The following is a 12,900-nucleotide window of genomic DNA, read 5'->3' as shown; positions in this document are numbered from 1 at the left end:
ATGATGGTTGCAGCCTTGAAGCACGGTGAAACTTTGGCTTGGCTCAGTGAGGTGTTGAAGATGTTCGTTAGGACACCAGCCAGCTGATCAGTACATTCCCTGAGCACTCGTCCGGGAATGTTGTCCAGGCCAGGGGGCTTGCGGGTCTTGACTCTTTTCAGAGTTCTCCACACCGCAACTCAGGCAAGACACAGTGCTGCTTCTTCTTGCTGAGGGACACCTATTTCAGCTTCCAGAGAAGTTATTCAGCTCATTAAGGAAGTCAGTGTCATTTCCACACACAGGACGGGCTGTCTTGTAGCTGGTGATGGTCCGTAAGCCATGCCACATTCTCCTGGTGTTTGTAGGGTCGTAGTAAAAGTCTTGCACTTCTGACTGTAAGTACGTTTAGCAAGTCTGATGCTACAGTTCAAGTTGCCTCCAGCTGTCTTCAGAGCCTCTGTATCACCATGGTGGTGATGTTGTTTATGACACCAACGTCCTCCATGCATTTGTCTATGTAGGCTGACGCAGACATGACATACTCGTCAAAATTTGTTCAGTTGTTGTGTGATGCAGCCGCTTTGAAGATGTCCCAGTCTGTGCATTCAAAACAGTCCTGCAGTGCCTCCATGGCCTCCTCTGGCCACTTTCTCACCTGCCTAATGGTGGGTTTTTCATGGATCAGCAGGGCCTTGTATGCTGGGATTAGCATAACAGATAGATGGTCAGATGAGCCAGTGTGGGGGCTGCTTTGAATGCATCCTGAACATTGGTATAAGTTTAGTCTAAAGTCCCCTGGTTGCAAAGTCCACATCCTGGTGAAAGTGAGGGAGGACAGTTTTCATATTTGCTTGGTTGAAATTGCCAGCAACAACAAACACACCCTCCGGGTGGGCAGTTTGCAGCTCTCTTGGTACAGAACACTCATTGCCTCCGTGTTAGCACGTACACAGCAGTAAATTCCCTGTGCAGGTAAAACGGTCTGCAGATCAGAGTCACAGATCACATCTAAATCACAGGAAGGTTATTCCAGAAACGTCTTTATATCCTTTCTGAATCTGTGCAACATACAAGATGTAACTGGGTAGTATTTATATAATATTGTAAAAGACTTTTCTCTTCCTTTATTAGTTCAGATATATCTATGAGGTAAGGAGCTTTCCCCTGTCACTAGATAAACTCTTCCAAAAACAGCATGGTGAGCAGAGTTAGTGGAAAAGGCTTCAAACTATTTCACTGTGTGATTGGCTGAATGAAATTTCTCTTCGCCACACTTATTTAGTAGATCCAGATAAACAGTATATAATCAACCCGAAGCAGAACGTGGCAACAACAACAATAACTAATAATATTACTAAAAAAAAACAATAATAATAATAATTATAAATAATTAATAACACAAGAATGATTTATTGTTGAAGCTGTTATCTGGGCATAATGAAGCAACCCTGTACTTCTATGGGCTCTCCAGCTCTGGCCCTTGAGGTCCACTTTCCTGCAGGTTTTAGATGTTTCTTGCTTATCTGGCCCCAGATAACAATCTCTTGAGAAGATGAATTTCATCCGAATCAGGTGGGTTGAAGCAGCGAAACATGAAAAATCTGTAACCTTCCATGAGCTGAAGAACCCTGGTCTACAATAAAGTATGATCCGTTTTAGTCCAGTTATGTGTTCTGTCTCGTTTCAAACGGATTCACCACATTTTTTTCTGCAGGTGGAAGTTCTGAGATTTTCTTCTAAATTTCTTTGTATGTGCTCCATGTTGGTGTTAATAAAGTTTTTATATTTAGGGGTTCTGGATGTGGTTCTGTGCTCTGTGTTGCCATTAAATAAAGATTTCAATGGAAAAAATCCCTCTGATGAATCCAGCCCTGTTGGGTGCTAGTGCGGAGTCAGTCCACCAGGGGGCACAAGACCCGTGGAAAACTCACGAAGTGAGAGGATACAAGAGCACCTGCAGTACTTGCTGTCATCAAGCACTGATAATAAAGTTTATTAAAACCAGAAAGGTCTGTGGCATGTTGAGGAAACGTTCAGCTAGATTCTGATTGGTTGTCCAGGAAACAGGAACTCCAGGAGACAAATTCGTGTTTAAAAGCTGAAGTTTCTTCTGAATCCAGGAATAAAGAATGAAACCAGTGGAGGCAGAAAACCTGCAGACTGTATGGAAGCGAGGAGTCAAGCTTTTAATGATTCAGGACTTCCTGCTGCAAACAGAATCAACTCATTAGCTGTAATCCGGTCCTCCATCTCTGGAGGGTTTCCGTCGATAGGATAGATTGCTCCGCCCGTCCCTGACTGCAGGTGTTTGGGCTTGTTGCTAATCTCTCACATGGAAGTCTGGAGTGTCTCTGAGACGTGGCCTGACTGAAGGATGAGGACGCGGACAGAAACGTGTTCAGGAAGAGCAGGAGCAGGTGGAGGACACACCTGGTTTGGATGTAAAATAAAGTGAAAATGTGGCGGGTCTATGTGTCCTTGGGCCAGACCCTGAACCTCATGTTGCTCCCCAATGTGTATGTGTGTGCTACAGCAAATCACTTAGTGTGTAACCATAGAAGTGGTGTGTGTGTGTGTGTGTGTGTGTGTGTGTGTGTGTGTGTGTGTGTGTGTGTGTGTGGTGTGTGTGTGTGTGAATTAGAAAATATGACATGCATGTAAAAGCGCTTCGAGTGTCAACATGACTGAAAAGTGCTATAAGTAGCTGCGGTCCTTTGACCATCTAACATCCACGTTCCGGAGCTGAGGAGGCAGGATTTTTAACTGATGAAGACTCTGGTCTTCACACCTTCATTTGGGATGTCAGGAGATGAGGGGGTGGAGTAGGTGGAGCAGGTGGAGTAGTAAGAAGGCTGATCTCTGTCTCCGCAGGTCATTCTCTCTCCAGCCGACACTTGTAGCTCAGCCTCCACCAGTCAGCCGAGGAACCTGGATGTTGGACGAAACCTGGACCAAGAGCCGAGTCTAATCCGGATCAGAAACCTGTTAGGAGATGGTTGATGACGGGAGGATGGCATCATCTTTGGTAAGAGTCTTTATTCCTCTCGTGTTTATCTAAACTTTGGTCTCGGAAACTTTTAACGCATTTTTTTCAAAGTTTTGTTTGGTGAAGTTAAACCTGGTTCTAGTACCAGAGTCTGTCCGGATCAATCAAAGCTGACCCCCCCATCTGTCCGCAGCAGGACTCGACCGCCCGCAGCCTTCCAGTCCCGGCTCCCTCCGCCTCCTGCCCCAGCCCAGCCCGCGGCGCGCAGCGGCAGCAGGCGGCCGGCGGCATGAAGCTGGAGGCGGTGATGGAGAACCTGCAGCGGCAGCAGGCGGCGCGCCTCGCGTTGGAGGACAAGCTGCGGAAGGCGGAGAAGGAGAAGGACCTCCGGTCTATGGAGTCCCAGATCCAGCAGCAAGCACTGGCTTTCCGTCACTACCAGGCGGCGATGCGCAGCTCTCTGGCCGCCGGAGTCGGCTGCTCGTCCGTGGGGATGATGATCCCTTACCCGGAGGACGGGACCTGCGAACCGGGCTCCGATGGTAAGGAGCGAGGAGAGGAGGAGGAAGGGGAGGAGGAGCTGCATGGCATGGAGCTTATGAGGGAGGAGGAAAGTGACGATATTGGGCCGAACCGGCACCAGCACCGACCGTCCGCGCTCCAAGGAGCGTGCCCGTCTCCGAGGAGCGGTTCGCTGAATCTTATGGACAGAGTTCCCGCCACCTCCGTCCCAGCTTCACGCGCTCAGTCTCCACAGAACCAGAACCACCACGAGTGGACCTACGAGGAGCAGTTCAAGCAGGTAAGACCGACTCCGAACTTTCTGCTTCATTCTGGGTGTTTTGTTTAAAACCAGACCCAGTCCTACCAAGAACCGTATAATGACCCCTAATGAGTCCATTCAGCCCAGAACACCGTTTGGGTCGGTACTGGTAGACACATGTTCTGACCCGGTTCGGTGTCAGCTAGATTTACTGCACCTCACAAAACACCCAAAGAGCACAAGGGGTCCAGAACTGCCCACAACTGTTAAGTCCATGAACCAAGACCAGTTCAGGTTTTTATCAATCCACATGGAACCGCATTCTGAACAACAGGTCCCAGTGTGAATAAAGGGGGTCATCAAAACCCTAAATGTCTGCTCATCAGACCATCCAGTCACTTCTGGTCCATGTGGTTTAGTGAGGTCAGGGAGCTGGTGGAGCTGGTTCATCCTGGTAACCTGGATTCAGTTTTAGTGCCATATTTCTGAAGCTGCTGGAATCCCCCAGAGGGAAGGATCTCGAAAGCCTGATCTGATGAAACATCTGAGAAACAGTTCAGATGATTTGTTGCCGCTCCAAGAAAAAGTTCAGACAAATGTTGGAAGTTAAATTCTTTTTGGTTTGTGTTCATGGTTCAGGTTCTCAGGTTGTTTCAGGATCCAGGTTCTCGGTTTGATCCAAGTTCCAGGGTCCAGGTTCTCGATTTGATCCAAGTTCCAGGGTCCAGGTTCTCGATTTGATCCAAGTTCCGGGGTCCAGGTTCTCGTTTTAGTTCATGGTCCATGTTTTCGGTTTGTTTCAGGATCCGGGTTCTCGGTTTGATCCAAGTTTGGGGGTCCAGGTTCTCGGTTTGATCCAAGTTTGGGGGTCCAGGTTCTCGGTTTGATCCAAGTTTGGGGGTCCAGGTTCTCGGTTTCATCCAAGTTCGGGGGTCCAGGTTCTCGTTTTAGTTCATGGTCCAGGTTTTCAGTTTGTTTCAGGATCCAGGTTCTCGGTTTGATCCAAGTTCCGGGGTCCAGGTTCTCGGTTTGGTTCATGGTCCAGGTTTTCGGTTTGATTGAGGGTCCAGAGTAGGGCGGCATGATTAAGAAAAAAACGTGAATCATGATTCTTTTGCTCAGAACTGAGACCACGATTCTCTGAGGTTTAAATGGTTTTCAGGTGGAGCAGGGGGTCAAACACTCCGAGGGACCGGAACAAGCTCCGGACTGGCTCAGTGTTTATTAAAACCTTTTTGAAATGACCTAATTAGTTCCTTCCTAGAAAACATTAATCATTAATTAAAAAATCAGAAAGTGTGTTGAGATCGGCTGCGTTTGTTTCTCATGGCTCTACATGAACGTCTTCCAGTCATTTCTACTGAAACATTTTCTACAGACTTCCTCGTTTGAAAAATGAAATGCTGTTATAACAGGAGAAAAACTTGAACAGCTGTCCACTGGTTCCTGACGTCTGTTTCCTGCTTCATATGGCTTCATCATGCAGTACTTGTGGTGGTGTTTAAGGTGATCGTAGAGATTTGTTCTGTTGCCTTGCAGCCAAAGAAAAACCCACTTTTTTACTATGCAGCTCACACAGTTTGTCATCGTCTGGCTGAAATCCCAAATGCTTCCACACCGCCGCCAAATGCCAACATGTTTTGGGTACGAGTTTGTTTTGGGTGAGGGAGGGACTCTCGCCACTACTACTCGTTTTTTTTTTTTTTTGTTTTTTTTTTAACTTGTCCTGTCCAACATCATAGCAGCAAAATGATAATCTGGTTGCTGAACAAATTTGCTCTGCCAAGGGGAGGCCTATGGGTAAGGCTCCTCTTAATAATCTGATTCATTTATTTATTTACTTACTTTGAATCACGGAATCTATGTAATCTTACTGGACCTGACCGGAGGGGACAGAAAAAGATGGAAAATAGCAAAAAGAGCAAAAGAAGAAAGGAGACAAAAAGATCACAGACAGAAGGAAACAACCCTTCAATCCACACCATCACCAGGCAACAAACTGTTACACCTGTACATGAACACACCAGAAAATTTCCTACAACTTTTACTGAAAACCAGAGCTGCCAGTCATTAAGAGTTTTAAATAATAACCAAATCAAAAAGTCATATCATGAAAGTAGCACAACAACGACGTCCTCAGCAGCAGCCCTGGAGCACTAACCCAAGCTACCCCCACCCCGAAGACGACTTCAGCCCCACCCGAACGGCGGCAGAGGAGAGCCCCAGCAAGAGCCCCCCACAGTCTTGGGGAACAGGTCCCAGTGGACCATGATCGGCAGCCGCCGGCCCCGCCGCGGACCGGCCATCCAGGGCAGCCCAAGCGAAGGGCTCAGGGTCCAGGAGCCAAGAGGTGGCCGCCCCACCCCCCAAAGGCAGAGGGGCCGCAACATGCCTAGGAGGACCAGGCCCCCCCAGACAGCCACCCCGCATAGGCCACCTCCCACCTACTCCAGTCTGCACCCCATATAACCCCACAGACACACCCTCCCCTGTGCCGTACCCACAAGCACTCACCCTCACAGTCACGTCACACATAACCCACCCACCATGCCCCGTGGGGGACACCCCAGGCGGACCAGAGGACAGCGAGCACCAAGGCCCTACTACTCGGGTTTTGGTCGCTATGCATTTAAATCTCCTACCTGCAGACTTTCCTCCACTTTCACTCTCGCTCAGTCTTTCCAGACACTCAACTGCAGGCGGCTTTCTCCACTGAATCACATGTTTTACCGGCGCTTTACCGTTGGTTAAGGAGGCAACAGCAGTGCTGCGTTTGGGGACGCTTGAGAAAATCCGGGAGGAAATTAGGAGCGTTGGTTTGTGATGCAGCTCGTGATATAAAATGCTTTAGAATTGCTGTGTAAAAATGAGATCATGTGTATGTGTGGATCAAGATCGCAATGTTTTAATGATTTATCCTGCAGCCCTGGTCCAGGTTCTCGTTTTTTTCATAGTCCAGGTTCTTGGTTTGGATCCTGATCCAGGTTCTCGGTTTGGATCCTGATCCAGGTTCTCAGTTTGTGTCCGGAGTCGAGGTTCTCGATTTGTTACATGGTCCAGATTTTCGGTTTGTTTCAGGGTCCAGGTTCTCTGTTTCAGGTTTGCAGGTCTGCTGACTCAGCAGTTTTACGTCAGGGTTAAAACTTTTCTATTTGCTGCCTTTTATTAGAACAGCTGTTAATTCCCCACACTGGAACTTTATTTCTATTTTATCTGTTTTATTTTAGCTTCTTTCGTTCTGTTTTTATTTAATGTCCTTTAAAGTTTGTTTTTAGGCTCTTGTTATCGCTTCCTGCTGTGATACTGTTTGAATGGTCTTCTACATGAAGTGTGACGTACAGATGAAGCCTGGTGATTACCTATGAAGGTAAAAATGTGCCAAAATGAACAAACTTGTAGATTTGATGTGAAAACTTGTAGAATAAAATGTGAGAAGTTGAGCATCAAAAATCTAAACTTGTATGTCAAAATTTTCTGCTGTAAAGAAAACTCACACACGTGAACTGAATTTGAAGTTACAGAGAAAAAATAATCCATCTGACAAATTATCTTCCATAGTTTACTTGTAATTAAATTTTTTTCAAGTGTTCATTTTGCTTTACAACCTCAACTTAGCGATTACAACTTCCTGAATCTGCTGCTGCAAGTCACAAATGTATGTGTTTTCACATCAAATCTACAAGTTTGTTTATTTTGGCACATTTTTACCTTCATATTATCTGGTTATCAGCTGATGTCTGTGGGTACCAAGTCTTTGAAGGTAAAACTGACTGTCCACTGACACATTTCTGTAAATATTTACAGAAAGGTGTAAATCCGTCTAGTCCAGGGCTACTTCACTCAGTCCTCAAGAGCTGCAGTCCTGCTGTTTTTCAATGCTTTCCTGCTCCAACATACTTGACCCTGATTAATGGATCCAACTGCATCTAAGTTTCTGCACAGTGACTCATTAATTTGAACTAATTTAGGGTTAGGAATTTAAACTCCTAAAATCTGCAAGTTTTCCATCAGAACCAGGACAAGGAAGGAAAACTTCTATCAGGACCACTGACCAAACAGAAAACCTCCCTAGACCAAAGGTCTTCAGTGTTACTGACATCGTCCTCCATGATGAAGATGGAGGATAAAGAAACCCCCCCATCTTCAGAAGCAGCTGGATGATCCACTTCATTTCCTGTAACCTTTACTGAATATGAATCTAAAATTATGATATATCTTGTCTCTGCTGTGAGGAAACAATTTCCGTCCACACTGCAAGCCCCCCCATCCACCCATCTGGGCCTCCACCAGGTTACAGGGGCGGCTGATTGTCCGTTGATGGAGGAGTTCTGGTTAAACACTGATGGGCCAGTTTACTGTCCACAGAGCCCTGATAAAAACTAACCCAAACCCTGAAAACCATTACTGGAGCTCTTCAGTCAGGGTTCCTCTCTCCAGTCTGAAAGGAATACACTCCATCGGTCCTCATGATCATTATTAGGCCTTCGTACCAAGCGGTGTGAAGGCCTGTTGTATTTCTGTTTTTTCTTTTCTGATTTTTTTTGTCTACCTCAGTCTTATTTTTGTGGACCTGAACATGCATGAAAACTCACCAAATTTTGCCTACCTGCCCTATACTCGGGCAAAAAAAAAATTCTCTTGGAACAATGGCCTAAACACAACAGGAAGTCGGCCATTTTGTAGCAAAGTCGCCATTTCGGTGTTTTACTGATATTGTATTTTATCTATCTCATTCCAGAGATTTTATCGTACTGACATCAAAATAACCGAGGATGTTCAGAAGGCATGTGAGATTAAACATTATCAAAAATTTCCTCAAAGGAGTAAGAGTATAGCTGAGGGGGGCCTCAAAGTTTGATGTTTCTCCATGAAAACCTAAATTGATATAACTTTAACATAAAACAACATACCTGAACCAATATGGCCATGTATGATACCAGTCCCATCCTGAAAACATCTACATGTCAATATTTGGATTACAAATTAGCCACGACAAAAAGTCATGGCTTTTACTCGAAGACCCATTTTGCTGACGTTCGGGAAACAACCAGGTCCAAACTGGGTCAGACAGCAGAAAACAGGTTGGTGATGATATCCAGTAAAAACTGTTGCTCTACGCTGCAGGGCGAGACCGTGGTGCCATGGCGAACTTCGATAAGACGCCATGACATCATAAATCAGTATAAAACCGTCAAATTTCATCCAGTCACCATCAACAGGGATTTATCAGGGTCTGACCCTGAACAGAGCCATGTCACCACTTCTGGTTTAACCCTAAGCCCCGCCCACTTTCAACAGGATTATTTTTTTTTAAATGACTTCTCCTCAGGAATGAACCTCGCACTCTTAAAAGTGCTTTACAAAAGGTCAAACCTTTTGATGATACCACAGTAAAAAACTCAAGGTCCTTCGCCAAGCGTAACCATAGCGAATAGTGGTCTGACGCCATGAACAATAATAATAATATATTTTATTTGTTTGCACTTTATATTACAGGGAATCTCAAAGTGCTACAGAAAACAGGAAAAAAGTTGTTTAGAGTTATTGGGGCTGTTATTGATGATGATGGAGTAAAACCTGGACGGTGCAATCCTCAGAGCATCAGGATATGCCCTCTGGAGTTCCCTGTATGCCTGTTTGTGCACAGTCAGTCCGGAGGCTCAAGGACACATCCAGCTGTTTTCATTTTCTGCAGCTCACAGGTGTACCAGGTGCTGAGTGCGTGAATGAGACGAAGCTGGATGTTAGGGGGCACGAAATTCCAGAAGACTGTTCAGGGAACTGTTGTAAAAATCCACAGTCAGCAACAGAGAGGGAGTCGGTAGGGCCAGAGGAGAGAAGTTGGAGCTCCAGAGCCAACTCACCTGTGTAAATGTTCTTCAGATTTCTGAAATGGATCTGTCGCTTTGATTTGATATGGGGGAAGGAAAAGCCAGCGCCATCCCCACTACCCTGTGATCTGAAACACTAATATCGTAAACCTGTAGATTGCTGATGGAGGCGGAGTTAGAGATGACCAAATCCAGTGTGTGGAGACATTAACATGTTGCTTTAAGTTGAGGGAGTCAGGCAGCTGAAGGAAACCAGCAGTAGGATAGCGAGAGGGAGCGTCAGCATAAATATTTATATCTCCTAGGATTTTGATAGTGGCAGAGGTGGTACAGAGTGTTGTGAGGAGATCAGAAATTTCTGTGATGAAAGCAGAGTTGGGTTTTGGGGGTTGATAGATAAGGAGAACCGTCATGGGAGTGCAGAGTTCTCTCGAAACTTCCAGTGTTGATGGTTGCTGGAGCAACAGTGCTCTGATGACGCATCGGACGTGCAACAGATGAACAGAGAGATGGGATGCCGGTAGCACAGCAGCTTGAATGATTGTGGAAGCTGAACTTTCGACCAGAGCCTCTGTCAGTGTAGCGAGGATGCTGAAAAAGTCCAAGTTCTTTAATGATGGGAATGTTAATTCCAGGAGTGGTTATGGGATTCATTCAGCGGAATTGTGCCATGACATAGGAAGTCCTTGTTACTGACCCACTGTACTGTTGAGCTCCACCAAACTCAGCAGGGAGGGGCACAGTCAGGCATGGAACTGAGTCAAAATGTCATATGCTGGAAAAGTAGCAAAATGGATCTACAGCGCCCCCTACAATCATTTAATCATTAAGGCAAGGCAAATTTATTTGTGTAGCACATTTCCTGTACAAGACAATTCAAAGTGCTTTACATAAATCATTACAGCAGGTTCAGAAAGCAAAACAAGCGCATTAAAAATCAAAGATTAAAATAAATAATAAAATAAAACAGCATCACAGTTGGTAGCAATAAGAAGAGCCTTAAAAGCAAATTATAAAGGAAATTAAATAAAAACAGAACAAAGATGCTAAAATTAAATAGATAAAATGCAAGAAATAAAGTTCCAGTGTGGGGAAAGACAATATTAAAACCCGATTCCAGCTTAAAAGAACCAGATGTAGATTTTGACTTCTAAATAAAAACTAGTCCATGCAGCAGAGAACAGGTGGGTCTTTAACCTGGATCTAAATAAACTGAGTGTTTCAGCTGATCTGAGGCTTTCTGGGAGTTTGTTCCAGACATGTGGAGCATAGAAGCTGAATGCAGCTTCTCCATGTCTGGTTCTGACTCTGGAACTGATAAGAACCTGGATCCAGATGACCTGAGGGTTCTGGTAGGTTCATACTGGGTCAAGAGGTCTCTGATGTATGTTGGTCCTAAACCATTCAGAGCTTTCTAGACCAGCAGCAGAACTTTAAAGTCTATCCTCTGACGGACCGGCAGCCAGTGTAAAGACCTCAGAGCTGGACTGATGTGGTCCACTTTCTTGGTCTTAGTGAGGACTGGAGCAGCAGAGTTCTGGATCAGCTGCAGGTGTCTGACTGATGTTTTAGGTAGAACCTGTAAAAACACTGTTACAATAATCAAGCCGACTAAAGATGGAAGCTGGACTAGTTTTTCCAGGTCCTGCTGAGACATCACATCTTTTACCCTTGATATGTTCTTAAGGTGATAGTAGGCTGACTTTGTGGTTCCCTTCATGTGGTTCTCAAAGTTTAGGTCTGAGTCCATCAATCCACCCAGATTTCTGGTCTGGTTGGTGGTTTTTAGGTGTATAGACTGAAGCTCTGTGGAGACCTTTAAGCATTTCTCTTTGGCTCCAAAAACCATCACCTCAGTTTTGTTTTTGTTTAACTCGAGAAAGTTCAGACACATCCAGTCATTAATCTCCTCAATGCATTTACCAAGAGCCTGTACGGGGCCTCGGTCTCCTGGCGACATTGTAATATATACCTGTGTGTCATCTGCGTAGCTATGGTAACTAATGTTGTTGTTTATGACCTGTGCCAGTGGGAGCATGTAGATGTTAAACAGAAGAGGCCCCAGGATGGAACCTTGGGGAACTCCACATGTAATTCTTGTCTGTTCAGATGTAAAGTTACCTACTGACACAAAGTACTTCCTGTTCTCTAAATAAGATTTAAACCAGTGTAGTGCCAGAGAGGCCACCCAGTTCTCCAGTCGGGAATAATATTTTGTGGTCGACTGTATCAAATGCAGCACTGAGGTCCAGTAAGACAAAGACTGACATTTTTCCTTCGTCTGTATTCAAACATATGTCATTAATGACTTTGGTCAGAGCATCTCGGTGCTGTGGTGCTGTCTAAAACTTGACTGGAAGACATCGTAGTAGTTGTTTTGTGTTAAAAAGTCATTTAGCTGATGAAAAACAACTTTTTTACTTAGAAACAGAAGATCTGAGATCAGTCTGTAGTGGCTCATTTGTGTCTAGATTGTCCCTTTTTAGCAGAGGTTTGATTACAGCTGTTTTTAGAAGTTCTGGGAAGACGCTTGAAATTAAAGACCAGTTCACAACCTTTCACAAGTCTTTGAGACATTTTTGAAGAAACCTGTGGGCAGGATGTCCAAGCAGCAAGAGAAGTTCAGCTGATGTAAGATGTTGTCCAGATCTTTGCCTGTAAAGAATTTGGCGAACTCATTGCAGCCTCGGTGGAATAAAGTTCAGGTGCTATGTCACATGATTGGTTAGAAACAAGGTCATGAATGCTTGAGATGTCATCACTGGTCACACTGATGTGCAAGTTGATCCTCTGATTAGGAAAATTACCACATAATGCAGAAAACCCCAGGAAGAAGGAGCATACTGCTGCAGGCAAGAGCGCTGTGGGAGGACGGTTGCCAGGTGATGCGGCGGTGAAATAGGCCGGAGCGGTGCCGGAGGTGCGAGGGCCTTTATTGCTGCTTGTAGCTTTAATTGGCTTTGTTTTTCAGATATAAAATGACATCTGGTTATATTCTGATTAGACCAGTCCTTCTCCAGATACCCACAACCATCATTACCAGAGACCATTGTTTCACATCTCTCAGAACATCCACCGGATTTAATTTTATTCTTATTTGAAAACATGTAAGATGGCCATCCCTCCTGGCTCTGGTTCTGAAGGAGGTTTTCCTTCCTTGTCCTGGTTCTGATGGAGGTTTTCTTACTGGTCCTTGTTCTGATGGAGGTTTTCTTACTGGTTCTGGTCCTGATGGAGGTTTTCCTTCCTAGTCCTTGTACTGATTGAGCTTTTTGTCTTCACCATCTCCTCTATCGGGCTGCTCTTTTTTCTGTACTGCGCTCTAAAAGAAATAATAA

At 45.1% G+C, this 12,900-nt stretch overlaps 1 protein-coding gene across 1 annotated transcript in view; it reads left to right on the top strand.

Annotated features, from left to right (window-relative positions):
- The first annotated feature begins 2,974 nt into the window (after positions 1-2,974).
- The window catches only part of arid3c (AT rich interactive domain 3C (BRIGHT-like)), a 72,711-nt gene continuing 62,785 nt past the window's right edge, over positions 2,975-12,900 (top strand). The window contains exons 1-3 of the mRNA XM_041998682.1: positions 2,975-3,007; positions 3,111-3,665; positions 3,714-3,770. Of these exons, the coding sequence (XP_041854616.1) occupies positions 2,975-3,007; positions 3,111-3,665; positions 3,714-3,770 (645 nt within the window). The remainder of the gene's footprint in view (positions 3,008-3,110; positions 3,666-3,713; positions 3,771-12,900) is intronic.

Source organism: Melanotaenia boesemani, chromosome 11 (genome assembly GCF_017639745.1).
Source record: "Melanotaenia boesemani isolate fMelBoe1 chromosome 11, fMelBoe1.pri, whole genome shotgun sequence".
NCBI classification, from domain to species: domain Eukaryota; kingdom Metazoa; phylum Chordata; class Actinopteri; order Atheriniformes; family Melanotaeniidae; genus Melanotaenia; species Melanotaenia boesemani.
Note: the sequence above shows the minus strand (reverse complement) of the source record. Positions and strands in the feature narration are given on the sequence as shown.